Below are 26,650 nucleotides of genomic sequence, written 5' to 3'. Positions count from 1 at the left end.
GCAAGGAGGAAATACATGTTCAGGAAGCCCCGCCAAGCAACCGGGGATGACGAGGTCACTGCGCCCTGTATGGGTGCTGCAAGGCTTTTACCTCAGACTGTAGAAAAGAAAACCCAGAGAAGATTCTGAGAGGCTGAGGAGCTTGCCTGTGACCTAACCATAAGTGGCAGCCAGGACTGACGTCCTGTTCTCGTGGCTGAACTGAACTAGGACTCATCCCTGTAGGACGAGTCCTTATTGATACTTATTTTTATACCACTATGATCTTTAAATTAATAAAAATGCTGGAGGAAACACATTATATAGAAAGTCAATTTCATTTATTCAAATTAAATTATAGCATGAGTTTCATATACAAATAAAATTTTTGTGTAAATAAAAATACAAACTGTACAAATTTCAATGTAAAAAATGCAAAAATATTTATATTACTAGATATGTTTTTTTCCCTTTAGCGTGACTGAAATGGACAGCAGTTGACCTAATGTGTGCACTGTTGTGCCAGCCAAGGTCAGTGGGATGGTTTCTCGGGCTGTCCATTCCTCCCCTCCTGCACGAGTTGCTGCCAAGCCTCCGACCCAAATCCTGGGACTCTGCATGCTTCCAGTTCTGTTACCACCAGCACAGTGATGGTCCAACTCCTCTGGGGCTGGTCAGAAAGGGTTGCCATGGAAAAAATGCTCTCCCCCAAAGCGCAGATACTAGTCCACTGGGCTCAGAGAATGCCACCGCCAGACATCACTGGTCCAACTCGTTTTCATTCTGCAGCGTCTTCATGGCCAGCCCCCAGAGGGTCATGCTAGAGAAGAACTGCCCTTCAGAGTTCCTGTACGGTGTGGCAGGTCCGCGGCTGCCTGGCGCATCACCACAGTGATTGTCCAGGGCGGCCAGAGACGAGCGGCCCAGGGATAGGCTGTCGGCCTGCAGTGGCTGGTCGCCGGCCGCAGTGGCCACGTCTGGGTAAGCATATGCCTGATGTTGTGCTGGCTGTGGCGGGGGCTTGGCACGCCTGCCAGGATCCAGACTGACCTTCTCTGGCTCACCGCCTGCATGAGGCTGAACCATCGGCCGGAACTTGCAGTAGGAACTGGTGGCATGGCCGTCAAACTCTGTCACTGAGTCTTCCACGGTGTGAACGGGGAGCTTGACCGACACGGGCATCAAGGTCACGGACACATCTTGGGCAAAAGGATCTGAGCCTTGAGATTTCTCCAGGTCGGGGGTCTCAAGGGCCTGAGTGAGCTCATGCAGCGCGTCCCGGCCTGTGCTCACCCTGCAGTGCATCTTCTCATGGCGCCGGAGCACCGCCGAGCGCGTGAAGCACTTGCTGCAGATCTCACATGTGTACGGCTTCTCCCCGGTATGAGTGCGCACGTGCCTGCGGAGGTCACCAGATCCCCCAAAACATTTTCCTGCAAAATGAAAATGGGATCCATTTATTTATTTATTTATTTACTTACTTATTTTTTATTTATTTTCTTTATTTATTTTATTTTATTTTATTTTATTTTATTTTATTTTATTTTATTTTATTTTATCTTATCTTTATTTATTTATTCATGACAGAGAGAGAGGCAGAGACACAGGCAGAGGGAGAAGCAGGCTCCATGCAGGGAGCCCGATGTGGGACTCGATCCTGGGTCTCCAGGATCACACTCCAAGCTGAAGGCGGTGCTAAACCACTGAGCCACTGGGGCTGCCCAAAATGGGATCCTTTTAGAAGAGGACATTCTGGAAGGACATCCCTCTTCCTCCTGCCGTCACCTGCTCACTCTGGAAGACTCCTCTGTTCTTCTTGAGCTGCGTCTCTCTGACCTGGCTGTGGGTACCTCAGGGCGAGCCTTCAAGAGACCCTGTCTCCCTGCACAGGAGCACCTCTCTGGGAAGCCAAGGTGCCTGCCTCTACTGGCCAGGCTTGCTTAAGTTTTTGTAAACCTAACATGGCCAATCTAGAATTCAGAAACATCTTTTCACTCATAATGTAATTTTACCTACACTTCTCTCAGTTCGATTTCCTTTCTGTGTATATGACACAGGTAGGGAATCTACTTCCATGATTAAAGTAGGTAAGAAGGTCAGAAGAAAACAACCAATAAAGAACCTTACAGAAGACATCATGTATTCACAGAAGATAATACGTCACGCAGGTATGAGGACACGTACTTACAACTTCTCCCTTATGCGTGTGAACACTAGGCCATCCTGCCCTCATCAGCCAGCGGTGGGCCATTAAAAAAAAAAACACCTTTGAACAAACTAGGTGTCAACTTCCACAAGTTACATTTTGGCACTTCTTCCCCCCACAGAACACTGAGGCACACTGTGGTGAGTCTTCTTCATGTCTTCATTTTGTCTGCAAGTCAGGCTCAGTCTCCTTCACGTAACGTCACAGTAAAGGCATTTTCACCGTCTGCTGCACTGTCTATACAACATATGGTTGTATATAGGAGCTATTTCATAACCATTCCTCGATTTACTGCACGTTTGGGTGCCTTCCACCTGATTGCTACTTTACTTCACTTTCAATTAATATTTTTCTTTTCACTGTTTCCTTCAGAAAAATTCTCAGTAGTGGAAATTACTGGGCAAATGGGAATCATCTTTTCTGGGGTCCTTAAAGCATATGAATTTTAGCCACAGTGGAGGTCCCCCCAGGAGACAGTCAAGACAGGGGGGCCAGACTTCACAACCGTCCTCATGGCAAGGTAAGGTGTGGCACCTGCCTCCCGCATAGGAAATCCACCGCACTAGTGCAAACAGGATGGTGTCCCTCTGCATGGCCATGGCCTGCAGTCCCTGTAGTGTTTCCACAGACTGGACAAAGGTCATGCTTGCAAGTGAGCTGCCAGGATTCATCTTCAATCCAGCCTGAGAGGTCTGCACAGAGGGGCAGGGAGACCCCAACAAAGAAAGTCTCCTGGGAATAAGGAGCTAGGATCCAGGGCTGAGGAAAATAAACATCTGCACCTGAGAAAGTGCAGAGAAATGCGGGGAAAGGGAGAGGGGAAGGTAGGAGAGGAAATCTTTGGAACAAGAATGACATTGCGGGGGCGGGGGGGACGAGGGGGGCTGTGCGTGAGGAGGGGAGGGGAAACAGAGGAAGGGGAGCTCTATTCCCTGAAAAAGCCCAGAATGTGAAGCCACCTTAAAACTGAGCCCATCTTTTGAACTCAAGAAAATGAAAACACGCCCAAACTACATACACGTGTTCACAGCAGATTTTCTAAGTGAAAGAAGTCAGTAACAAAAGCCCACATGCTGTAGGATTCCATTTATGTAAATTGTCCAGAACAAGCAAATCCCGAGAGAAGGCAGATTAATGGTAGCCTAGGCTGGGGCGTAGGAGCAGGGAGTAACTGTTAACATGCAGGGAGCTTCTTTTTGGGGCGATGAAAATGTTCTAAAATAGACCATGGTGAGGGTTCTATGACTCCGTGAATAACATACCAAAACTATTGAATTGTTCACTTTAAATGAGTAAATTTTATGGTATGGGAATTTTACCTCAATGAAGCTGTTACAAAATTTTGAACCTGTCCTGTAAGAACGAACACTCTTGCTCTTTTTTTCTTCCCCTGGTTCCAGGATGACCTTGTCAGGGTCAGAAACCATGGTTAGTGAGGGAGGGGAATGGCTAGAAGCATAAGGTGTGGCAGCAGGGCCTCTACTTCCTCCTCTGCCCGGGTCCTAGGCCAGCAACAAGTTCTAGCGGAGGAGGGAAGAGAAAATTCAACCTTAAATCAAGTTGGCAACTGTAATATAATTTGGAACTGACATTTTAGTGACTTGAGATTGCATTTGTGATTTAAAGTAATCCTACTTTTATTTTACTTTATCTTATTTTATTTTAGAAAGAGTGTGAGCAGGGGGAGGGGAAACAGATTCCATGCTGAGCGCAGAGCCCAACACAAGGCTCGATCTCATGACCCTGATCTCAGGTCTCATGACCTGAGCTGAAATCAAAGTCAGATGCTCAACTGAGTGGGCCACCCAGGTGCCCCAACACAATTTTACTTTGATAAGGAGTAATGAGAATAGTCATGGAGTTGCCAGGAAATCTGTACACAATTTAAGTGGGAGATAAAAACAAAGACCTGTGGTTACATCCCAGAAGTCCTGCCCTGTTTAGAAAGAGCCGCTCTGTGTAGTGCTCGGCTCCAGCCTTCCCACTGTGGAGCCTGAACAGTTTCCCCTTTTGTTCTAACTGGGAAACCACAAACACAGTCACTCACTTGTTCCTCAGTGACTCAATTCACATTGCCAACCACCTGTCCCAGGCACGCGTGCACACACACACACACACATGCACACACACAGTTCTTCAGAGGCTCAAACACTGTGATCATAGGTCACAGGTGACTTGACTCAGAGTCCCCATTTCCTAACGTGAGCAATGACATCCCTCGACAGTGAGGTCGCCAGCTTTCCCCCGCCTCCCAAGACTTCACCGCTGCATCAAATGCCCGGAGAAGGGACCTTTGCTTCTGAACACAGCATCTCAAGAAGTCCTCCCTCTTGACCCCATCACATGTTCTCAATGTTCCTGCAGGATAGTCAACCTGCAGCCCCCACACCCGGCCCTTTGGTCTGCGTGATGCTGACGCCCACTGTTGCACACTGCGCTCTCCCACACTTTCTCAACTGTCTACGCCCCACCGACCTGAACCAGGAGCACGCACCTGGGACTCTCAGTAGCCTTAGTAGGCTGTCCCCAGCGCTCTGGACACCTCACAGACACTGTGTGAGGCAACTCACGGAGTAAATGTCTGATATGTGAACACAGGAACGAACCAGAGACCACGTTAGGCAGTAAACAGCGCCACCTTCATTTTATCTATAACAGGGATGATTTACGCATGACACCAAAACAGCCAACCACAGAGCGGGGAGAGACTGGGGTCTGCCCCCAGCGGGGATGGCTGGGTGACCGTCTGGTCCATGCCCTCCAGACACTTACCACAGGCAGAACAGCTGTAGGGCCGCTCCCCCGTGTGCCGAATTCGGTGCTTGACCAGCTTCCTCTGCATGTTGAAGGACTTGCCGCATTCGTCACAGGTGAAGACTTTATCGGCTGTGTGTGTCTTTTTGTGCTCCTTCAAATTACTGAAGTTACTGAACCCTGGAGAGACCATAACAGGTGTTCAGCGGAAGGACCGAGAACATTGCAATCGGTAGTCTTCAGGACAGAAAGGGAAAAACCCGCAGCAGTACCTCGGCCGCAGATGTCACACAAGTGTGGCTTCTCCCCCGAGTGGATGATGATGTGACGCTGGACATCACCAGAAGCTGCAAACCTGAAAGGTAATATGAAAATCCAATCAAGAACTTCTTTCTACATTGCTGCAAATCTTTGTAATTGCAAGTCACTGAGGGAGGAGGTGAACTGCTACCTTTGTTCCTTCAGAATGTAATCAGAAGTGGCCTGATTCATTTGAAATGTGCATTCTGTTTTGGCGTTATCACTATTTTTTCTACCTAGTTTCATCTTTCTGCAGAGATGGTTGACTACTTGGCTCAGGGAATAATTCCAAGCCAGGCTCTCCGACATAAATCTCTGCTTCCTTTCCACCATACCTGATTGTCTAGCTGGTTCCACTGGGGAGATGTTGCCTATAGACCTGATTTTAAATACATGCCTTACTTTTAAATGGAGTTCAGAAGGCTTCCATTTAAGACGTGTAAAACAAGGCCAACAGTGAAGCAACACAACCACCTGAAACAACCAGGGGTGCACACTACAGAGGTACTGGAAGTGAGCGGTATGCTGTACCCCAGCACTGAATGGGGTCATCAGTATTCAGGTGGCCACAGCAGAAAAGGGAGACACGTCAGGATTGGGCAGCTCATATTTTTTTGTTTTCTGCTACCTGCAGGGACAGTGGTTTTCCCAGACCCGAACCAGTGCTGCTTTTCCTGCTGGCATCCCCAGGCACATGCTGCATCAGAGGACTCTGACTTTAGTTGTCCCATGCCTGCCCACCACCTTGAGGATGACCTTATCTGAGGCAGAGCTTGTACTGTTTATTTCTATGTTCCCCTCATAGCACTCAGCACACAGTAGGTACCAAATAAATGTTGAAAGGTTATATAAATGAATGACTGAATCGCTGTCATGTCAATGACTGGTGGCTGCTGCCTGAATGCAACCACTCGAGAGCATGTGCACTCCCAACAAATGACCCAGTGAGGGGAGGAGGGTCCCTCTGGACCCTGCCCTGCCCCCACTTAGGCCCCTCCTCCGATGCTGAGCTCTCAAGGCCCTTCCCTGATTCAGCTAGGGCTACCTCCTCTGGTCCTCTCTCCTGACACCCAAGCTTTCAGTTGCAAGTCTCTTTTCCCCCATAAGACAGTCACCTCCATGGGGACGTTTATGCTAACATTCTTGGAATGAATGGAAATTTCAGTATAAAATAATTTTGTTTCATATAAAATCCCATTTTGTAAGACTCCTGTCCTAGATTTTCTTTCTTTTAATTAACATTTTTCATTCTTTTTGTTCTTCTCATCACGTATCCCATGGAAAGCCGGACGATTTACATGTGTTCCTCAGCGACAGAGTGAGCCCTAGTGGCTCAGAGAACACGGAGTTCAAAGACAGACTACGAGTTGTTCCTTACAAATGGAAGCATAAGCCCAGCACTGACCTCTTTCCACAGATTTCGCAGATATATGGTTTTTCACCAGAATGCCGACGTAGGTGAGTCTGCAAGTTACCTGCCTGCAAGAAAGCAGGGGAGAAAAAGCATACCGATAATGAAAAGTGTTCTTAAAGGTCATATAATTCAAAAGGAAAACTGACAGGCTGAGGCAGGTCCCGGTCCAACTTTCCAAGTGAAGATTACATATGCACAACTCAAAAGCAACCATGTGCAAGGAGATCTGGGACCAGCCCAATTCTAACTCCAGGAGTAGCTCCGCCCCAGCAATCTGCTGAACACAGATGCATCTCCATCCTGTGCTCTGAGCAAAAGCGCCTGCTCCACGTGCGCCCCTGGCTTGTCCCATTTCAGGCATGCACTGTGCTGCTTCTCTCTTAAATGGGCCCTGCACACCGTGGAGGCTGCTTTGGGGACTGCCAAGCTTGTATTTTAAATAGACCTTATGATGCTTTATTTGGAGTTTTTAACTTGGACCATGTATATCCAAGTGTCCCTTGAGGGGGAAAAAACGTAGTACCTATACTTCATTATTTTAGGATTTCTTCTTTTTTAAAAACATGCTTTTGGGGGATCCCTGGGTGGCACAGCGGTTTGGCGCCTGCCTTTGGCCCAGGGCGCGATCCTGGAGACCCGGGATTGAATCCCACATCGGGCTCCCGGTGCATGGAGCCTGCTTCTCCCTCTGCCTGTGTCTCTGCCTCTCTCTCTCTCTCTCTCTTTGACTATCATAAATAAATAAAAATAAAAAATAAAAATAAAAAAAAATAAAAACATGCTTTTGTTCATAAATAGGTATGACATGTGCAAACAGGACTTCCTCCGGCAGTGCTGCTGTTCTCCCTGACAGGGCTGTCATTTTTTTTTTACCGTTGTGCAAAAAATGCACATCAGGAACTTTATAGCAGCAGGTTCACTGCAGGGCCTCTTATGTTCCTAATTTCTGAAACTAGCAGGGCCTCACAAAGAATAACTTATTTAAATGCAGATCACAAAATAGATTTGATGTAATAATCAATAGGAAGTCAATAGGAAATTGCCTAAAGTACACTGAAATTAAAACTGCAATTGCCTCGTATTAAAAAAGCTCCTGGCTAATGTTTCAAATTAGGATTTGAAAATAAAATCCTCCATTGCTGGAATTTAACTTAATAGACTCAATCTTCCACATCCCCTACCTAATTTTTTTATAGTGTTCTATTACAAAAACACTGAAATGAATGAATATACCCAAGGGTAATAATGCACAGGCATTATGCACAATATAAGCCAAAAAGGGAGAACGAACAGTAACACCCAACTAACAAATCTGGCTTTGTAAATATGCAAACTGGATTTTAAATAAAATACACAGATAGTTCATGGCTGTGAGTTTGGGGATGGTCTGAGGTCCACTTCTGCGTGGAAACTTACAAGCAGAGAAAGGGCGACCTGTGAGTTTTAGATCACAGAACACAGAGATTCTCTGTGTCAGGCTCTGGGAAATCACTGAGTTATGTACTATCTTTCAGAATGTGATAAATGTGGCTCAGGAAAAAACCTAGGCTTATTTCAGATAACTAAAGGGAAAGATTTGGCAAAACAGTGGGAAATCCCCAGCTTTTATGAGAATGACTACTAACAATAATAAAACAACAAATGTCAACAGCAGCCTGCATTTGGCCTGCTAGCCCTTACATGCATCACCAAACCACTTAGTCACTGCTAGAGCCATCTCTCTTTTCCAGCTGAAAGACTCAGATTCAGATAAATGAAAGAGCTGCTCCTGTTACACGATTGGCCCAGAAATGAACACTGGTTTGTGTGAGTCTACACTCTCATAAGTTTCTGTGAATAAACTAGCTTGTGTTGACGATTCAGTAGTCACTTGGCCGTGGGGGAAACAGCTCACGGGAGGTAAGATAATGCACCACTGACTGTTTTAAGTCAGTCAATTCCAAATTCCAGAAAAAGCTCATCAATTATGTAACAATTTGAATAGCACCATCTGCTCATCTGTTAAATTAGGTCCTTCTTGTTTCAAGTTATTTTGTAAACGATGTGTCATGACTGAAATGTATTCTGAGTCAATTCTTAGCAGGGCTGCATCTTTTCCGGTTAAGTCAAGTGTAACAATTACTTGTTTCCAAAGCAAGTATCAAGGGTCTTTCACTTAAAAGAGTGCAATAAGCAACAGTAAAACAAACCCTTACAAATGTTTTTTTTTTTTTTTTTTTTTAGCTATTTAATATCAGAAATGTATAAAGAAAATCTCCTGCCAGATAAAGGAGGACATATTGATCTGACCAATGGTGTAAAAGTAGATTAGATACTGAAAGACTCGGGCAAAAAAGTCCAATGATGCTGATAACGATTTATGCCAAATTACATTGCAAACCGGAAGGCAGACGATTTGATCTTTAGTCAAGTAACTGTATTTTTGGTAAACTTTGAATTACTCTAGTACCAATTATGGGCTAAGTAACGAGTCCGCATCTTAGAGATTATTTGTAGCTGGATATGTGACAGCTCTAACAAGTGGTAACTATTGATTAGTAGGATATCGGTTACCAGGCAGCTGCAGACACTGTCCCCTCGTCAGCACAATTCCCTTACAAAGTCATAGTATCGCATTTTACAGAAAAGTAAACAGTCTGTAAACAGACGCTGATTACTAGGAAGTAATCAGCCTAGGCTCCTATAGCTGGGATCAAATATTCCCACCCAGGCCCCTCTGTGGACTCTAAGGTTGGGAGTGTGGCTGTGCTGTCTAGCTATGTTACAGTGTATTAGCAGTGAAGGAGGCTCTACTCCTTCTAAGCAAATATTTTAAATTAGGAGGAGCTGTCAGGATTTTGCACAGAAAAACTGCTTTAGAAAAGAACTAACATCTGATTTGTTGAGTAACTTAAAAAATAATTCCTTCTACTACATATGTGAACATTTAAATATGGACAAACCAAGCATATATTCCCTATCAGAGCATTCTTCTGAAGGCAGCTGATTATAGAAAAAAATAGCCAAAGAATCATACCACTTTAGATATAAAAGGGACCTCAGATCTTAAAAGTCTTCTAGTTTAGGAGTTTTGGGACTTTAGGATTTCACAAAATAATAAAATTAACAGGGGAAAAAAATCTGGAGATGAACATAAAGCTGTCACCTAAACAGCAGTGAGCACTATACTGCCAGCAGGGCCTTCAATGCTGGGAGTGTAGGGACTCTACCTTAGGGCCAGAAGTTTCATGACTCAGGAGAAGCTCACTGAAATACTCTTCTTCCTGCACATTCCCCGTGGGTGGGGTTTCATCCTGTCGCCCATAGCGCCAGGCCATGTCAGTGCCTGGGGGAGCACATCCATCTCCAGGTCCCCTACCCTGCGCCCTGGCCCTGGGGCACCCCTCTCTGGACAGCACTGCCAAAAGGCACTGCATCGTCTGCTCCAAGTTTCCATGTCTGCTCCTTTGAAGAGACCAAACAGCTCTACTCCTCTTTCAAAGCCAGCCCAGTTTCCTCCTCCCATTTCTCACATCACAGGTATGCAGACCTGCCCCTACCTTACCTCTCCTCTGGGTGCACCCACTGATCCAGGTTCTACCGCACTCGGGGACCGGGACCCTGGCACTATGGACAGAGTCTCACTCACACTCTCAAGTATGCAGGGCTCCTAAGGGCTGAGATCTGCACACAGACCGTGTCCAGAATGATGTTAAGAGACGGACAGTCTGTTGTCGCAATCTCGGATTACGGTAGCTCTCAAAGCTCATGTATCATACTGCTTACAGACTTATCATCAAAGTTGTGGTTAACTTTTATTTTTCCCCAAGATGGATTCTACTAAATATAAATTGAGTAACCAGCATAAAAGAGGAATTCTCACTGATAAATCTGTTTTCTTGCTTGCCAGTCTTCCAGAAGGGAAAATATTTACAAACTCACTTCTACCAAAGCAAACATGCCAGCAACAGCATGAGAGCATTCCAATCCAGTGTTACCACATTTACTCCAGTTCATTCTAAGAAATGTATGCTTGGCTTAAGGTGAAGGATAGTTAGTGGGTGCTACTTACCAAGTACCCCTACATAAACAACCTGACAGCTCTCTTGTCCTAGAACACCAGAGAATCCCAGGATTATCAAATGCCTGCTTGTCTTCGGGGCTTACCTAAACAATCTCTTAACACGTTTCAGGTCCTCACCCACCCCAAACACCACTTCTTCCAGGCAGGAATGACCACTCTCTTTTCTTTGCCCACACTGTTCCCTAGGTAGATTTCCCCGACATGTGGCAGAGGTCCTTGGACACTGGAGGCTTGCAGCAAACACTTGCTGAAGGAAGTTTTTTTCAAAGAAGTCCTTGTTCATAAAAAAATTCACAATTTCGCAATGAAATAAAACAGCAATATGCATCTGAAAACTGCAACTATACATAATCCTACATTCACAAAAATCTGACAAAAATACAGACACCAACACAGAGGCAGATTTCTCTAGTGCCTGTCAGCCAGGGCTACCCTTGACAGGATTCAAGAGGGCAAGTGTAGGACAAAGTGGTCCTCAACCCTAGCCACACTTCAAAATCACTGTAATACAATAATATGCCAGCGCTGGAGCCCCATTTCAACGCAACGGAATCAGAATCTCTGTGGGCAGGCCCTGGCATCGGTGTCGGGAGAGGAGGCTGAAAGTGGACTACACATGCTGGGATGTCTGGTTTTCTGTGATTAGCAATGAAGGGTCACAAAAGGATTTCAAGCAAGGAGGACAGAACCTACACTGTTACCACATTTTAAATGGATGAAGGGCTTTCATGGCCATCATTCCACTCACTCCTAATGCTCACATGAGGTAGTATGATCCCTATTTTTAAGAATTAGAAAAATGAAGCCCAGAGAAGTTATGGTTGTCATTAGCCCAGGCCTTTGGTTTTCCCCCACTCCAAAGCTGTAAGGTTAAGATGGTGGTGGAAGACTGGTCTGCAAGAACAGAAGGGCCAGCACCAGGATGGAAAAATGGTGATGTCCCTGAACACTAACTATGTTCCAGGCAGTTCTTACTCCTACTGATTCATGTACTCTCCACACACCTGCCATGTTCACCCATCTAATCCCCTTTGCTTTACAGACAAGGAAGCTAAAGTGCCAAAAGGTGAGGCTGCTTGCCTGAGGTCACTGAGGAGTAAGCCTGGGGCAGGATCCAAATGCGGACTGCCCGGCTCCACAAGCCCAGCTTGGAAGCTGCAGGCGAGCCTGCAATGAAGAAGCAAGGCCTCAAGTGCATGGCAGCTGGAGGGCTGATGACTCCCCTTGGTTCTGCAAAAACTTACTGAACATTTAGAGGGTGCCAGGTGTTTTCGTGGATGGCAAGTATGGACTAAAGATGCAAAAGGCAGAGGTTAGGACTTGGGGAATCTCAGCATTGCAGGGAGTTGCAGGCGTAAAAGTCACTGAGTGCAGAGGTTTGGATGTGCAGGAGGAAGGGGAGAGCTGGCTCCATGTGGAATACGTCAAAACATGGTGCTGCTGTTGAGTTTCTATGCGCTGGAGAGGACTTGCTGCCTAGCTCTTCTCGACCTAGAGGCTCTACTCTTGGATCAAGGCCCAGCCTGGAGTCCTCGTTCTGGGGAGCAGCACCCGTACAAGCCGCTACTACAGGATTCACTGCACCCACCACAGCCAGGTATAAAAACAGCAGTGCAGTGGCTGCTCTTGGGCAGCTCTGGAATGCCAGGGCCCGCCTGTGGCAGAGCAAGTTACCTCCTCCTACTTCAGAAGTAGGTTCCCACTGGTCTACAGTCAACATTTGCACTAAAACATTAATAAAACTCTGGGTTTCAAAAAAACAAAACAAAACAAAAATAAAACTCTAGGTTTCTTTATGTCCAGTGCCCAGGTCAGCACATGGCCCACAGGAGGGTACAGCAAATGCTGGCTGCCTGAGAGAATTAATATATGCCTAAATGAGCTCTAATCAGAGGTCAGCTAAAAGGCGTTTGGAGCAGGAACAAGAACTGCTTGCTCTGTTCTCCACCTTCTAACAACTTTAGTCCCAATAAGACTAAGATGACATGTGTTCTGGATCTGGCCCAGCATGGCATGCAGCCTCCAGGTGTGGGCTCACTGTGGTTTACCAAAAACTTCACTCATTTATTCATGAAAGAGAAGGAATATACTAGGACTGGACCTATTCTTAAAGGGAGGGGGTGAGAGTTCATACGCTTAGAAAAAATACTACTTTCCCCCCAATAAACTAAAAATTTGTTTTTCTTGAAAATTATTTTCTCCTGATTCCGTATGAAGTCAAAGTTACAGATATCATCAGAGGCTTCTCTCACAAGTCCAACGTATGTCTTATTTGTAATAATAATAAAAAAACACTGGGTTTCAGGTTTCCAATTATTAATAGTAAATAAGAGTATTCCCACCTGAGAGAAATGTTTCCCACAAATGTTACATTCAAAAGGTTTCTCACCTAAAACAAAACAAAACAAAATAACAACTTGTAAAATCAGCACTCATATTTGCACAATAACTTTGTTTAAAATGTTTAAACTATCTCCTATGTCCTTTCAAAAGGGAGCATCACCTCTTCATCAAAGTCTAGAAATGAGCAGTCTCTACACCCTTGTAATTCTCTCTGGCGCCCTTAGGTGGCAAGCAGAGATGATCTGGTCAACAGCAGCATCTTGTTCACCTGCCCTTTAGCCTGACCCCTTTATCACCAATTCCTGGCACAAGAGGGTGACTCGTTCTCACCAAACGAGGCGGACACACAGTGGAGCCCAAAACAGAGTGGTCCTCCTGCAAACGTGCCAGGAAAGAGACCCTCTCCACTGCCTTTCAGCCTTGGTTGACACACACTGATGGGAGAAACAGGATTTCAGCCCAGGAGATGGGCTTCCCTGCCCACTTCTCACCTCTGATTTAACTCTGAGTAATTGCATTCTGGTATGGAACAGATGCAGAGAGTGGACTCTGCTACAAAGAAACTGAGCATCTCTGAACACACTGACAGATAGACAATGTACTTGAAGGTATCACTTTCACCTGTGAAACCCTGGTAGGCCTTGAGGACTGAGAACCTTCCTTTCCTCCCCTTCCCCTCAAATCAAGTGGTTTCATTAAGATTCTTTTAAAAAATTAGCATTTCCCTTCTTACTGTGTTGCTAGGGTTTGCTGGTTTGCCAGCTTTCTGAGCTCCTGCCAGGATATATTTGTATTGATCTTTTCCTAAAATGGTTCAATGGCTTGCTCATGGCCAAGACAGAGGTTTTGACCCTGAGTAATTAGAATCACATAAATCTTGTATTCGGTGACTACACTTAGGTCTGAAATTATGGGGATGACAGATAATGTTAAGTGAAAGACCCCAGTGTAAGTTACAACAGTTTGAAAAATAGAGGCCACCATTCACTAGTGACCAAAGTCAGTAACCCTACTCTCCAGGACCCCTTCACACTCTTACTAAGTGAGGACCCTAAAGAGCTCTTGTTTGCATGGGCTATACCTATTGGTAAAGCCCACATCAAAAATGAAAACAGTAGTTTTTACAGCCTGTGGCCAGACATTTCACTGGCCACCAGAGTAGCTGCAGCCATTAGGTGACTCCACCACACACTTGTGGGAGACGGAAAAGAAGGCAAGTGACATCACAGAGTATGACAGAACCAGTTTTGGCCTCACAGACCCCCTAAAAGGGTTCTCCAGACCATAATCTGAGAAGTGCAGCTCCTCTTGGTTTAAGTCCTGGTAAACATCTGTGCCGTGACTGTATGACCACTGGCATCCAAAGATGTTCTTTCAGAAGAAACAAGGTAAGTTTTGTTTTCTTTAAGGCTAACTGGTTATGTTTGTCAAGTAAAACTTCTAATGATCATGAGGCTCTAGGAAATTCATGCAAATAGAAATGACCTAAATCAAGTTTCTCCAAGGGCAAAACTGAGTCACTGATAGCGTCCTCATAGAAAGTAATTCTAAACTACTACTACTTCTGACAGCACTTTATGTTCAAATACATGAACACTTCTGAAGGCTTCCATCTACAGTAAGTCTTTCAGTAGTACAAGGTAGCAAGCACTGAAGCAAATGGGAAATCCAAAGTGATAAGAGAATGTCAGATCAGTAACCACAATTACATAAGCACTTTAAAGTGGTCACACTATAACCATCCTTTAGCGTATTACTTCTCATGCTATAAATTGTCATTAATTTAGAACCTGTATTAGAGTCATCAAGTTTAACTACAGGAACAAAAGTAACATGTAAGTATTGTGAAACACAACATATATGTACTATGTAACACCTTCAAAAGAGCACCTGGAAAAAATAAACTTCTTGGAAAGAGGACGAAGTATGAATTAAGGTAATAAGACTTTGAAAATTCAATGTTCAAAGTGGAAGCATTTTCATTTGAAAATATCACATGGTTAAAGTTGATTCTTATAAAAAGTTTACCTCTTCCTACTAAACCACAATTAAAAAAAAATCTGATATGAAAATCACTTTGCAGGGCACTTTTACTATTATTCTAAATTACTTACATCTGAATGAACCTACAGCATCATGCTTTAAAAAATAAACTTACTCTAATTCTAAAAAGCAAATATAGCTTATCCATTTTAGAGTACATTTCAGTGCATCGGAATGATTTATTATGCTTTTAGAGTGATGGAAAGTTTATCATATAAAACCATAATTAAAAAAAAAATGTACCATCTTTTTAAGCTGGCTCTATAAAAGCGTCTACAGAACTTTAAGAACTTTGAGATTATTCTTTAAAAGTAATCACCCAAAGTATAATATAAAAAAGAAGCTAATGCTCCTTCGATTTGGGGGGGGGCAGATTATCAATGACGTCATCAAGCAACAGCAAAACTTCTTACAAAAGCAGGAGCAGGCAGTAGTGTCTGATCATCTGCATCAGGTCCTTCCCTTTTGCCTGTGGGCACTGAATCAGTGTACCTGTATGAGACCGTTTGTGAAGCTCCAGATTGCTGGGGTGTTTAAATGGTTTTCCACACAATTCGCACGTGTACTGTCTCTGTGACTGAAGCATCTGGGACTGCTCCTCCAGTGCGGCAGGCTCTTCGGGCCTCTCCATTTCGTTCATGCAGTTAAATTGCTCCGAACTCACCAGTTCCTCACCTTCTTTCTCTCCAGCACTGTGGCTGCTAGCTTTCTCTACAGTATCTGTGCTAGCACATTCTATCCTCTTTGTTGAATCGTCATCCGTCTTGGCTTCGGGTGTCTGCTCTGCACATTTCTGTGACTTGAGGAAATTCAACTTCTTAAGGTGAATGGCCTTTTTGAGCCTCATTTGTCTGGTTGGTAGTTGGCACGTGTTGTCCGACTCAGGATCTGGGGCAGATTCACTCAACGGCTGGGCCAAGAAGTGGGAAGGCAAGTGCTCTGAAGACTCCAGGACACATTCGGGATGACTGCCGGCACAGGGCTGGTTTTCCCCGGCACTGAGGTCTGTGGACGTGCTGAAAGTGAAGGGCTGCTCGCTGACTCTCTCGTGACTGGGACATGCAGGCTGTTTAGAGTACTGCTTACTGTAGAAGTTTCTGAGTTTGTAGTAGTAACTTGGCTGTCTGAAAGGCAGTTCTGCACAGTTGCCATCCAGTGTGTCGGGTGCTTGTTTGGATGCTTCACCTGCAGAGTGATGGAGATTAACGGACGATGGAGTATGAGTATGTGGTTCATCCACAACTTTACTCTGTGGAATATCCGCAGGACACTCTTGCTGCAGCAAATGAGGAGGGTAGTTTTCATTTATGACACAGTTAGCATCAGCAGTCAGAGCGCTCTGCAGGGAGAATGCATTATTACAAGACACACCAGGTGGTTGCTCCACAGTGGTTGATTTTAAAAACGTGTGACACAGATTGAGAACATTTTGAACTTGCAAACACTGTGCTATGTCCAGCATTACTTGTATATTGTCCTGGTTAAGATCTAGATGAGATGTGTACATGAAGTCCAAGATCTGACCAATGCCGCTTACATTTTTAATATCCAAGTGAAAAACATCACTTTTTTGGCCTGAAGAGTTCTGAAAGAGGCTCCTGATAAAAGAAAGGATATCTGTTTACAGTATGACAATTTTTCCTTATAAATAATGCTCATGTTAATATTAAAAAGTACTATCCTTCTCTAAGTTCCAAGATTTTAAAATTAAGTACATTTTAATCCTTTAAAAAGTTTTGGTAAGCCAATCAATAAAGCAACTCAGATGAATTCAATTAGTGTGCTGAATATTCAACCTTCCAAACAGATCTCAAAGTAAAATTCTGAAAAATACTGGTTGTTCTTTTAAAAATATAATCATCTATACGTATTATTAATTGTATACAGATAAAGTATAGTAAAGGAGACACAGTTTTCAGTATTTGATGTCTAGTCTGATAAATTATATTTCAGACCATAAAACATGTAACAAAAATACTTCCACATCTAAGTGCCTTAAAAATGTCTAAAAATAAAAATAGCTATAATACAACTACGTTTGATACATTTTTTATTTTAATTTTTAAATTGTGGCAAAATATACACATTTACCACTTGATCTTTTTTTCTTCTTCTTTTTTTAAGTGGAGCCCAATGTGGGGCTTGAACTCACAACCCTGAGATCAAGACCTGAGACACTTGACTGATTGAGCCACTCAGGCACCCCACATTTGATCCATTTTGAAGTGTTTAAAAACTTCATGCCTAAAAATATAGTCCCAACTGTAAATTCAGTGACATTAAGTACATGCACATTTATTATGCAACCCTGATGTCCAACCATTTTCAGAATCTTTCATCTTCCCAAACAGAAACTCTGGACCCACTAAACACTAACTCCCGTCTCCCCCTGCCCAGCTCTTCAGGCCCCTGCCACCACCACTCTACTTTCTATCTCTACAGATCTGACAACTCTCAGGACACAATATACACTCATTTTATAATCAGATGTGTTAGAGGTTTCTCAGTAACCCAATGGTCCATGAACCAGCAGGGAGAAAAAGTAAAGCTCTATGAGTTAAGGAGGGAAGAGAGGCACCTCTAAAGCCCAGGCACTCTACTCTGGGCACACGTCAAGTCCCAGGTGAATGAAATTGTACTATGTGTAAATTACCAAGCTTACTTAGGTGACTGGTCATGCAAGTTCACTGAAGACATGTCATCTAACCGTGTCTAACCAGATCACCTGCTTCCCCAAAACAATCTTCAGTTTTGTTCTTACCTAAAGGAAGTACAAACTAAAATGGGATAGGAAAAGCCCAATCTGGGTCCATGTTGCCTAAGGACAAAAAGTACTGCCTACCTCAGTGAGCTCACCCATTACAATACGTACTTGTAACATATATGAGAGCTGAGGTTTAATCTGATGACTCCAGATTACCAAGGAAAGATTGAATCACCTTCTGTATATTGTTTACTAGAACAGTAAAATGGTATGCATTTTAAGGGCGGGGGGGGGAGATATTAAAAAGATCTTTAGTGCTTAGAGAGATGAATCTCAGCTAATCAGGAAATGTATGCAAAATACTTAACTCTAATAATCTAAAAATAATTATGGGAATAAGTAAATTGAATCCAAACCTATTTTCTTAGAATATTCAAATGAAAAACAAATACTAAAATATTTCAATAAAAAAACAGTATGTGGGATGTTTCCCCTCCAATTATCACAAAAAAGTTCTTACCAGGAATTCTACTCCTCAATCTTTTTATACTAAAAGGATAGGAAATATATAGAGAAGACTGACATTAATTAGAACTATTAAAATCAAAGACAGAGTGCCAAAACACTCTCAATCAGCCCAAATATATTTTAATTAAAACTCTTCTGCTCTCAGGTTACTCTAAATACAAAAAGTAAAAAACTCACATATGTGCTACAAAAATAAGGACAGTGAAATCCAAGGAGAAAAAAAAAATTAGTCAAAATATACCATGCTAGAAGAGCTTTTCCTCTGTACAGAGTCTAAAATACGTACCTAAAATACTGACTGAACGCTGCTAGAACATTCTTATGTGCTTTAAAGCACACTCCTTTTACGACCAACATGCAGTCACAGAGCAGGCCTTGAATGCGCTGCTCCTGCAGCTGCTGGAGGAGATGGCAGCTGTGAGTGGCAACCGGGTCCATGCTCAACCAGCCAGGAGACCTAGGACAAAGAATGTGAATGAGACAGTGACTCAGTGATACAACTGAGACCTGATGGTCCCAAAACCCCTAGGTGACAGGCATGACATGATCATGATTCCTTGTCAGTCAAGTTCAAACCAATCAACAACAAAAAAAAAACATAAAAATTTTGTCTTAGGTATCAGACCCGTGCTGCTCAACAAAAACATCTGGAATGATGGAATACTCTGTATCTGCACTGTTCAGTCCAGTTGCCATTGGCCTCATGTGGCCACTGAGGGCTTGAAATGTGGTTAGAGTGACTGAGGAACTAAACCTTCAATTTATTTAAACAGCCACCATATTTGAGAGTGCTGATGTAGAATGTGACCGTGATAATGCTATGTGCACTTCTCTCGTTTCTCCTTAGGGAAAGTTCAATGAAACATATACATAGACACTTGTAAGTTAGAAAAAAGCCAACTGGATGACATCAATATGTATTGAGCACCCGTGTATGGGGCACTGAATCAGAAGGTAGGAAAATTAGGAGCTTATCTGGGGACATAAGGAAGAAGTTAAACTAGCACCACTGGATAATAATAAAAGAGGTATCACAAAGCAGCATGTCTACTCATTTGTTCCCTTTTTTCCCTAAGATTTTATTTATTTTAGAGAGAGAGCATGAAAGCATGAGCAGGGGGGAGGGGGAAAGGGAGAAAGAGAATCTCAAGCTGACTCCCTGCCAAGCCCAGAGACTGATGTGGGGCTCGATCTCACAACCCTGAGATCATGATCTGAGTTGAAACCAAGAGTTGAACACTTAACTGACTGAGCCACCCAAGTGCCCCAAATATATTTGTTCCTTCTTACCTCTCTGCTAGGACACTACTGTAGCAGAGATCTGTCTCGCAGGAACCTGGGGCAGAAATATTAGAAAGCGTAAGAGCCTGCTGAGCTTAATAGTGGTGAAGCCAAGTAAGTGGTAGGACATATGTGTGAGAGAGAGAGAGAGAGAGAGAAGATGAGAGGGTCAATATTAGAAGGTTTCACATATTCAACATCTATTACTGAGTGACTACTATGTGCCAGGTCCTAGGGCTCCAACAACAAAGAAAACATGCCAAATCCCCAAACTCCTGAAGGTTAAATTCTACTAAAGGAAACACACACACACACACACACACACACACACATACACGACACACAACTAAATAAATACAGTAGTTAGAGCTAGACACTTGAATACACAACACAGATGAGGAAGGCATAGGTACATGCCCAGGTGCACAATCCAGTGAGACATGATTATTAGAAGAAATGCAGTGGGGAGAAATGAAGGCAGACTGGGACAAGCCTATGGAGGTTAAAGTGGCAGTTTGGTACAGTAAAAACCTGACAAGCCAGTATCTGCTTTATTTGCTTTCATCCTCAGTACATAAGGATTATTGAAAAAGTCACTAGACCATGAAGCCAAAACCTAAGCTTTTTAACACGGCTCCTTCTTCTATCATCATTGTCATCACCATCATCACCACTACCTTCTTCTATTATCACCATCATCACCATCACCTTATCCCCCAGTGTGCCCACTATATGTCAGTCAAACAAACTACCTGTGATTCCCTAACAAGCTGTGTTGGGGACAGTTTAGAACCCTAGTCACTGCTTATTACCCATATGACTTTGGGCAAATGACTTCTCAATGTCCACTTTCGTCATCCTATCCCAAGGGTTACTGAGACAACTGTGAGAGCCTACGTGAACATCTAGAACAGCAACTGACATTAACTATTCAACAAATGTCATCTCTAAGGAACACCTGGAAAGTCTGATAAAAATGCAGATTCCTGGATACTATGCAGAGTTCTGCTCAGTCTAGTGTGGAGCGTAGATATCTACATTTACTGTAAGCCTCCAGGTGATTCTGAAGCAGGCAGATTATAGACCTCTGCCTTGCTTCTCTCCAAAAAGCTTTGGTTCTGATACTTCCTGTCCTGGGAATACTTTATTTACATTGGACTTTCCCACTACCCAGGTAAGGCCCACTCCCCTATCAGGGCTTAGCTGAGCTGTCACTAACTCCTAGAAGCCTTTCCTGCCATCCTGAAACTTGCTCCTTCTTCTCCACTGTTCCCTCCTCAAGTCCGACTCTGAGGTTCCTCTTCTGTGATCTTACGGCACCCCATACATACTACCGCAAGATAACTTGCTATGTTCCATCATTTGTGTTGCCAACTCGGCTATGAGCTCAGAGGGTACCATTTTACTCATCTTTGCCTGGCATAGAGCAGATAGATACTCTATCATTAAAATCCACACTAGCTAACCTCTATTACTAATTAGCAAGTTAATAATGTTTATTTTGATTCCCTCTATATTCCTACAATAGAGTTTGAGTCCTTTCTGTTCATATCTTTCCCACCACATATGTCTCCTTCATCTGTAAGTGACTGCAACCCTGACTTCACTAAGAAGGTTGAGCCCATGGATAGCTTGATATAATCTGAGTGCCTTTAAATTCTTTACTCAATTCCAAATTTCTTGCTCAATCCCTTCAGCTTCACAGAATGAAATGTGCCTTCTCTGCAAAGTCAGCTTCTCTTGTCCCCTTGACCCCATCCAGCTTTGCCTCCCCCAGGACTTGGCTTCATCCTCAGGCTCTTTTTTTTTTTTTTAAGATTTTATTTATTTATTCATGAGAGAGAGAGAGAGAGAGAGAGAGAGAGAGAGAGAGAGAGGCAGAGGGAGAAGCAGGCTCCATACAAGGGGCCTGATGTGGTACTCAATCCCAGATTCCAGGGTCACACCCTGAGCGAAAGGCAGATGCTCAACTGCTGAGCCACTCAGGAGTCCCATCCTCAGGCTCTTTCACTGCTTCACTCTGTCCCCTACCAGCTCACCAGCTCCTACAAACACACCAAGATCATCCCACATTGAAAAAAAGCAAAACAAAATCCTCCTGCTAGGTACATATATACATCACAGGCCTCTTTTATACCTCCCAAACAGCAACTACACATCCCACTTAGCTTTCTCATGACTCCTTTCCCCCCTTGCAGTCTTGCTGCCATTCTCTTTGTGCTGAAACAGACTTGCCCGCAGTGGCCTTTACTCAGCCCAATCTCCCCAGCTGTGCTGCAGCATGTAGAGTATGGCCTGCCCTCCTCCTTCTTGACATCCTGCCTCCCCAGAACCCTCCAGGTCCTCTTACTACGCCCCTGATCCATCTCTACGCTGTACTTCTTCCTTTGCAAGTACCACATGTTAATAATGTCCCTTAGGATTCAGCCCCTGAGAAATATCAGAGAGGGTGACAGAACCTGAGAGACACCTAACTCTGGGAAACGAACAAGGGGTAGTGGAAGGGGAGGTGGGCTGGGGGGGTGGGGTGACTGGATGACGGGCACTGAGGGGGGCACTTGATGGGATGAACACTGGGTGTTATGCTATATGTTGGCAAAGTAAACTCCAATAAAAAGAAATTAAAAAAAAAAAAAGATTCAGCCCCTGAGCCTTTCTTTCCCTAGACAATCACCTCTATTCTCGGCCTTCATCTATTCTAAGCAGACAACTCCTAAATGTGAAATTTTAGCTTTGATCACTGCTTCCAAACGTGTCTTTTTGCTAAATGTCTCCAACTGTATGACCCCTCAACTTTGAATCTCTAAAACCCACCCCCACCATCTCACCCCCAACTCTACACCTTATTCTGATTCCCCTATTTCTTTATGGAAAGCTTATTTTCTGATATGTAAAGTTTAGAGTATTGGCATGATCTCCTGGTTTGAGATAGGGTGAGATACAAGGAAAACTGGTGATATCCCTATAAAGAACAACACTGAAGCAGTGGGAGAGGATAATTATCACCCAAAACAAGAATACAGAAAGGGAAGCATTATGTCAGGTGGTCGGGTACCGTCCCCTGTTGAATCCTCAAGGGAGCCTAACAGTCAAATGATGGAGCAACCAGTTACCTACCTTACCCCGTCAGTTGCTTGAAAAGAAAAGGATTATTGGCTTATTCTCATTACCAATTATTTACTATGGGCCAGGAACCCTGCTATGCACATTCTATCCATTAACACAATGCTACCAGAATTCTATTTTCATCTTTTTATAAGTAAGGAAAGTAAGAAATGAGGAATTTAAGTAACTAATCCAAGATCATAAAACTGTTGTGTTCCGAAGCCAGGATTTATTTATTTAATTTTAAATTTTCTTTTTTTTTTTTTTTTTTAAGATTTTATTTATTTATTCATGAGACACACACATAGAGAGAGGCAGAGACACAGGCAGAGGCAGAAGCAGGCTCCATGTGAGGAACATGACGTGGGACTCGATCCCGGAACTCCAGGAACACGTCCTGGGCTGAAGGCAGGCACTAAACTGCTGAGCCACCCAGGCTGCCCCTGAAGCCAGGATTTAAAGACTGGTTCGTATCCGTGGAGCCCATGCTCTTAAGCTATGCTATATCCCATGAGAAAAAGGACATTAAATATACAACACAAAACCTTCTTCTATAGACTTAAATGCTAAAACTCAGCAAATATTCTGAACCTGCTTTAGACATTTTTCAGCTATATAGAAGTAACATGCACAGTTATAAGCTCTTCCACAATTTACCTTGACTGTAGAAATCATAACTCTTCTGTACCACCTAGTTTTCTAATGGCTTCATGATGTCAATCCTGTTACCTCCCTAACAAGGTTATAGAGAGCTCTGGAAAAACAATTTACATCTCATATTCCTTGTGTATCCTATGAATCACAACCATAAATATCATGTACCTAAGAACAGTAATACTAAATGGCACTTATTTATGAAATGGTTCTAACATGCCAGCCACTATGCTAAGCCCTTTACCCATACTCTTAGGTACATGTGACCGACAAAAGGCTTTCCTTAGATCAAATCAGTTGCCCTGTCAGTTGACCACCTATGTCAGATTGTCCAGGTAAGGACAGCATCTGTGAGGATGAATGTGTGTGATGCAGGTGTCATGATGTGACACAAAGAGCACAAACCTAGCTCCTCCACTTTTGCAGCTACTCTGTGTGACAAGTGACACAAATCTCCCAATGTAAAGACACAGATTCCATTTGTCTTCTCAATCAGTGTATCTCTGTACCTAGAAGAGTGCCCTGGACACAAGAGCTTCAATCCAGGAGCTATTCAATCCAGGAGCTTAATATAGTTTCTGGATGGGTGGAGACTCTGGGCCTCAGTTTTTGGACATGTAAAAATGGAGGGGTTCCCCACCAGGTTAAATAATCTCTCAAGCATCTTCCCGTTTTTTAAAAAAATGTATTTTATTTTTTAGAGAGGGAGAGTGAGTGAGCACATGTGTGAATGAGGTGTGGAGGAGCAGAGTGAGAGGTAGAGTGCGAATCTTAAGCAGGCTCCACACTTGGCACAAAACCTAACACGGAATTCAACCTCATGACCCTGAGATCATGACCTGAGCTGAAATCAAGAGTTGGATGCTCAACCAACAGAGTCAGCCAGGTGCCCCAGTATCTTCCTGTTTTAAATGCTACAAATCTATACCAAAAGTGTGATGGTGTAAAGATGGACTGAATGGTATCAAAAGGAATGAAAATATGGGAAAAGAGAGAAAAACACAGGGTGCCTGGGTAGCTCAGGTGGTTAAGCGTCTCATGGTTAAGACGTGAGTTTGTTAAGCTCAAGTCATGATCCCGGGATCTTGCTTGAGATTGAGCCCCATGCCAGACCCCCTGCTTGGTGGGGAACCTGCTTCTCCCTCTCCCTCCAACCCTACCCCCTGCTCCCTGTCTTTGTCTCAAATGAATAAAAAATCTTAAAAAAAAAAAAAAAAAAAAGGAGGGAGAGAAACATTAAGAAAAAGCATAAGTGTGAATGAAGAGGTGCTTCTAAAGGAAATAAGAACCAGAATAAAATTTTATCCCATAGAGAGGACTCCCAGAGCAAAGACCCTTCTGTTCTGTGGGAACCCTTTACTAACACTTGGTCAAACACCAAGAATCTGTAGAAGTTTATTCCCCGGGGCCATTAATGGATCACCTGTCCAAGGGGCCACAGCTCACACACTCAGCACCTGGCCTGCCTTACAGTGGACCTACCTTCATCTTTGGCCATCATGCTTTTCAAGTGGCTTATTCCTAATCTGCTCTCCCACCCCCCTAAAACCCCATGACAAAAGCAAGGGCTTTAGCAAGCAAGCCTGCTTCTGGTCTTAGCTCTACACGGACTGCGACGCTACAAGGCCGACTTGGTAGAGCTGATCTCGTGTGCCTAATGTGCGAGGCCTTGTTGCGAGGAGGAAATGCAGATGTACTGTGTGAGATCTGTTCCCTGCAGTCCGCAGACTGCCTCAGCTTTTCACCGCCTTCACCAAACTTTACAGTGTCCCTACACTCCAGACACTGAGGGTCCGAGGGGGAACCACTCACATGGCCGCCCATGCCTTCAAGAAGCGTCCATCTATGGGAGGGGAAGAACAATTCATCTCCTTCCATTCTGACTTCGTTCTGTACTTTCTAACTGTTAAGTTCTTCTCTCCAGCTCATCTCTTAACTCAGGCAGAAGACCCTGCGGGCAAAGCATCCCCTGATGGAAACCAAAACTATCCCCTCAAGCAGTAACGGCGGCCTGAGCCAGGAGGGCCTGGTGTGACTGACCCCAGGACAACAACCGCCGACCTTCACCGCCCACCTGCATGTAGCCGCCAACCTCTGTCCCATCTTTTCCTGAATTTAAACCTGGAAGCACTTCCTTGGCTCTGGAGACCGTGTTTGGGACGCCAATCCTCTGTCTTTCCGCGTTGGCCTCCCCGAGATGAATCCCTTTCTTGCTTCATCACCACCCTTCTCTCGGCCTTTGAGTTTTGTCAGCCTGTGTCTGGGGCCCCCAGGGCCACGTGCTCTGGCACCCTCGTGCCCGGGACTCCGGGAGACGAGAAGGCCGCTGTCCTGGAGATACCAAATGAGGGAACTCCAAATCAACTTGGAGGAGGAGGGTCAGGGAAGACTTCCTAAGGAAGAGACACGTGAGCCGAATGAAGGCTGAAAGCTTGGCCTACAGAGACAGGCTCCAGAGAGGCCCCCTCCTGGGGATTTCCCGGGGCAGCACCTGAAGTCAGACGCGCAGGGGACCAAGCGCCTCAAGCATCCTGCTCTTCGAACCTCCAGGCCATGCTGCCAGTCACTTCCGTTGGAACAGCGTTTTCTGCCCTGTCCGTTCCGGTGAATCCCTTCAGTGACGGCCTGAATCCTGCCCCTCCCCGCCCCCCGCCCCGGGGCCAGGCGGACGTCCCGGCAAGGAGGGCGGGTGCGGGCCCGGCGCGGCGCGGCGCGGCGCGGGGGATGCTCCAGCGCAAACCCCGCCGGAGGCCGCCGCCGGGCCCCCGCCTCCGCAGCCGCTGGAAAACCGCCGTCGGCGGGCCGGGCAGACGGACGCAGGGCCCTTCAGGCGCAGCCCCCCGCCGCCGCCCCGGGATCACCCTCCCCCGGCGCCGGCCCCGGCCCCGACCCCCACCGCGCGGCGTCCCCGCGGCCGCGGCACGCGCGCTCGGCTCACACGGGACCTGGGCCGCCGCGGGCCCGGGCGCTGCCCCCGACCGAGGCCGCCGCCCACGGAGGCCGAGGGCCCGCCCGAGGCGGGGCGGGGCGGGGGGAGCCCGGGACCGCCGCCGGCCGCCGCGCGACCCTCGAGCTGCCCGGGGCGGGAGCGGCGGCGGCCCCGGCCTAGGCCGGCTCCCCGCGCCGCGCCCTCGCCAGGCCGGCCTTCCCGCCAGACGGCACCTACCGGAGAGGCCGCTCCCCGCGCCGCCGCCGCCGCCTCTCCGCCGGCCGCCCTCAGCGCCGCTCGCCGGGCGCCGCCGGCCGCGGAACCCTCCCGACAACGCCCCCTCGGCC

The 26,650-nt window shown here is 45.2% G+C and overlaps 1 protein-coding gene across 4 annotated transcripts; it reads right to left on the bottom strand.

Annotated features, from left to right (window-relative positions):
- Positions 1–358: 358 nt before the first annotated feature.
- ZBTB49 (zinc finger and BTB domain containing 49) lies at positions 359–26,637 on the bottom strand. Of its 4 annotated transcripts, XM_041752751.1 has the most exons (9): positions 25,866–26,006; positions 25,449–25,767; positions 18,621–18,791; positions 15,595–16,700; positions 13,059–13,105; positions 6,645–6,718; positions 5,212–5,294; positions 4,958–5,119; positions 359–1,412 (listed from the first exon to the last, which is right to left on the bottom strand). In XM_041752751.1, the coding sequence occupies exons 2-9, from the start codon at positions 25,475–25,477 to the stop codon at positions 739–741; spliced, it is 2,346 nt and encodes a 781-aa protein (XP_041608685.1). In that variant the 5' UTR covers positions 25,478–25,767; positions 25,866–26,006; the 3' UTR covers positions 359–738. The 4 variants fall into 4 exon arrangements, with proteins under 4 accessions (XP_041608685.1, XP_041608686.1, XP_041608687.1 ...); XM_041752752.1 differs by lacking the exons at positions 25,449–25,767; positions 25,866–26,006 and adding an exon at positions 26,541–26,637; XM_041752753.1 differs by lacking the exon at positions 25,449–25,767 and having other exon boundaries at positions 25,866–26,550.
- Positions 26,638–26,650: the final 13 nt, after the last annotated feature.

The sequence above is a fragment of the Vulpes lagopus genome, chromosome 4, assembly GCF_018345385.1.
Source record: "Vulpes lagopus strain Blue_001 chromosome 4, ASM1834538v1, whole genome shotgun sequence".
Lineage (NCBI taxonomy): Eukaryota > Metazoa > Chordata > Mammalia > Carnivora > Canidae > Vulpes > Vulpes lagopus.
The sequence above is the reverse complement of the archived record's forward strand: the minus strand, read 5'-3'. Positions and strand labels throughout refer to the sequence as shown.